General features: G+C 28.8%; 1 protein-coding gene across 1 annotated transcript; it reads left to right on the top strand.

Annotated features, from left to right (window-relative positions):
* The first annotated feature begins 206 nt into the window (after positions 1-206).
* Positions 207-1,462, top strand: LOC123272807 (putative gustatory receptor 28a). Its single transcript, XM_044739800.1, has 4 exons — positions 207-858; positions 927-998; positions 1,058-1,147; positions 1,214-1,462. Exons 1-4 carry the CDS (start codon positions 232-234, stop codon positions 1,283-1,285), a joined length of 861 nt encoding a protein of 286 aa, XP_044595735.1. The 5' UTR covers positions 207-231; the 3' UTR covers positions 1,286-1,462.
* Positions 1,463-2,148: the final 686 nt, after the last annotated feature.

Genomic DNA, 2,148 nt, shown 5'->3' with positions numbered 1-2,148 from the left:
TTTATTTCGAAACTAATTGGATTATCACCATGGAAAATGGACACTGTCAAAATATTTCGCAAAAATTTATTCTGTACTCAATTGACTACTTTTTCTTACAAATTATCAGTCATTGGATCATGTTATAACATTCTGCTGGTTATATTTTATGTTCTATGTGATTTTTTTGTTATTAAAAAGAATTTAAACGAGCAAGTTAAACCATCAACATCAACAAATTTTGCATTTGTTATGATACTTTGTATTAGTGTAATACCGCTAATTTACGTCATTCGACAAAAGTTACTCATCAGTGTTAAAAATCAAATCAAAGATGTCGATAACGAACTTATGAGCTGCTCAGATTATAAACTGGTTAAAAATAATACTAATTATTGGATATTTATTATAAATAATGTGTTAATATATTGTTGGATTATATCTATGCTAATATTTGGAAACTCATGGCTGACAAAAATTGCTTTGATCTTACCCACGGTTTTCGGAAGTATTCTGATAATTCAATATGCAATGATAATCAACATGATTGAGAAACGGTTCAAAAGCATTAATGTGACGCTTTTTAAGTTAAAAAGTTCTATGCATAGAACAATTTTGAACGATATTAGCAGCATTAAGTCCGCATACTTTGAACTGTGTGACATATGCGATAACACTGCTGACTTTTATGGAATTCCTACGTTGATTGTCATTATTTTGTCTGCAATCAGAAACGTAGGCAACTATTACGAGATGATTTTGATGTTGCTTTCTGAAGCTGAGATGCGGAAATCAACATACTGTTCTGGAGTATTTGCAGTGCAAACGTTTTTCTTATTCACAATATTGACTACTAGTGTGACGAGACTTCTGAAACAGGTATGTATCTCATTAATGATTTGTTATTTCTGACCCAAATTATAAATTCGGATCGTTAATATTTTCAGAATGCAGAAACGTCTAGAATCATCAATCAGCTTTTGGATCGATTCACAATTAATCAAGCAATAACACAAAAAGTAAATCAATCCATTGATTTAAATCTTAAGTCATATCTGACGTCAATTTCTAATTGCAGTTGTTCAAGTTTTCAAATGATCTCTGGCACATGAAGGTAGAGTTCACACTTTGCGACATTGTACCTTTGGATCGTTCTCTTCTCACAATCGTAAGCCTAAAAAATGATTTTTTTGTGGTGAAATTGTGACAAACCATCTTTTGAATTATTTTTCAGATTTCTGGTACAACTGTAACGTATCTGATTATTGCAGTTCAATTTCATTTCAGCAAAACTGACCAAAAGTGAAACTTACAGACAAAACTTCAAATTTTAATTCTATCTACCAAATCGATACTCGGTTGATATTGCACAATTTTATCATAATGTTTTCTTACGATTTGAGCGTGTGGATTTCTATTATATCTTTTATCTTGAATATAAATTATGCAATTATACTATTGTAAATTCATAATTAGCATTGTTTTCGAGTCAAATCTAATAAATTGTTGTCATGAAAGAAGTCTAATCTTGATTCAAATCTCAACGTTCTCGTGTAATTAATTATTTAATATACTTTATTAATGAGTAAAATAAAAAATAAAGAGTATAAAAGGTGATTATAAAATTATTGTTTACATAAATTTATATTACGCTGACTTAATACGTCATAAGACTTTGTAACATTGAATTAAATCGAATATCAGCATTACTTATCTGTGACCCTGGTTTTTTTTAGATTACAACTTAATGTTTATAAAAATTTGTTTATCAATAAATAAAAATTATTACGCTAGGAGTAATGAAATATAAATTATTTACATTTTGGGATAGTCGTTTGTCTACTATCATTAACAAACATCTTTAAATCAAAAAAGAAATATCCAAAGCTTGATATTTATATTATATAACGTCTGCTAATGGAAGCTATGCAGTTTAGAATGGCAGATCAAAGTTACTGCAGAGTAACAAAGTTAAGTCCAGAGCTATACACCAACTAATCCACTCTATACAGATTATGAGGCTCATTCCTGAGTCTTTGCTCGTAAATAAAACTTTTACGAATACCTAAAACGTGTTCCGTGAGTTAAATGTTAAATAATCTCTTATAAGATATTTTAACTCCAATTAAATATCTTTTATTTTTTTAATAATTCATTTTACTATCGGAA

This window comes from Cotesia glomerata, linkage group LG10, assembly GCF_020080835.1.
Source record: "Cotesia glomerata isolate CgM1 linkage group LG10, MPM_Cglom_v2.3, whole genome shotgun sequence".
Taxonomy (NCBI): Eukaryota; Metazoa; Arthropoda; class Insecta; order Hymenoptera; family Braconidae; genus Cotesia; species Cotesia glomerata.
This window is presented reverse-complemented; position numbering and strand designations above follow the sequence as displayed.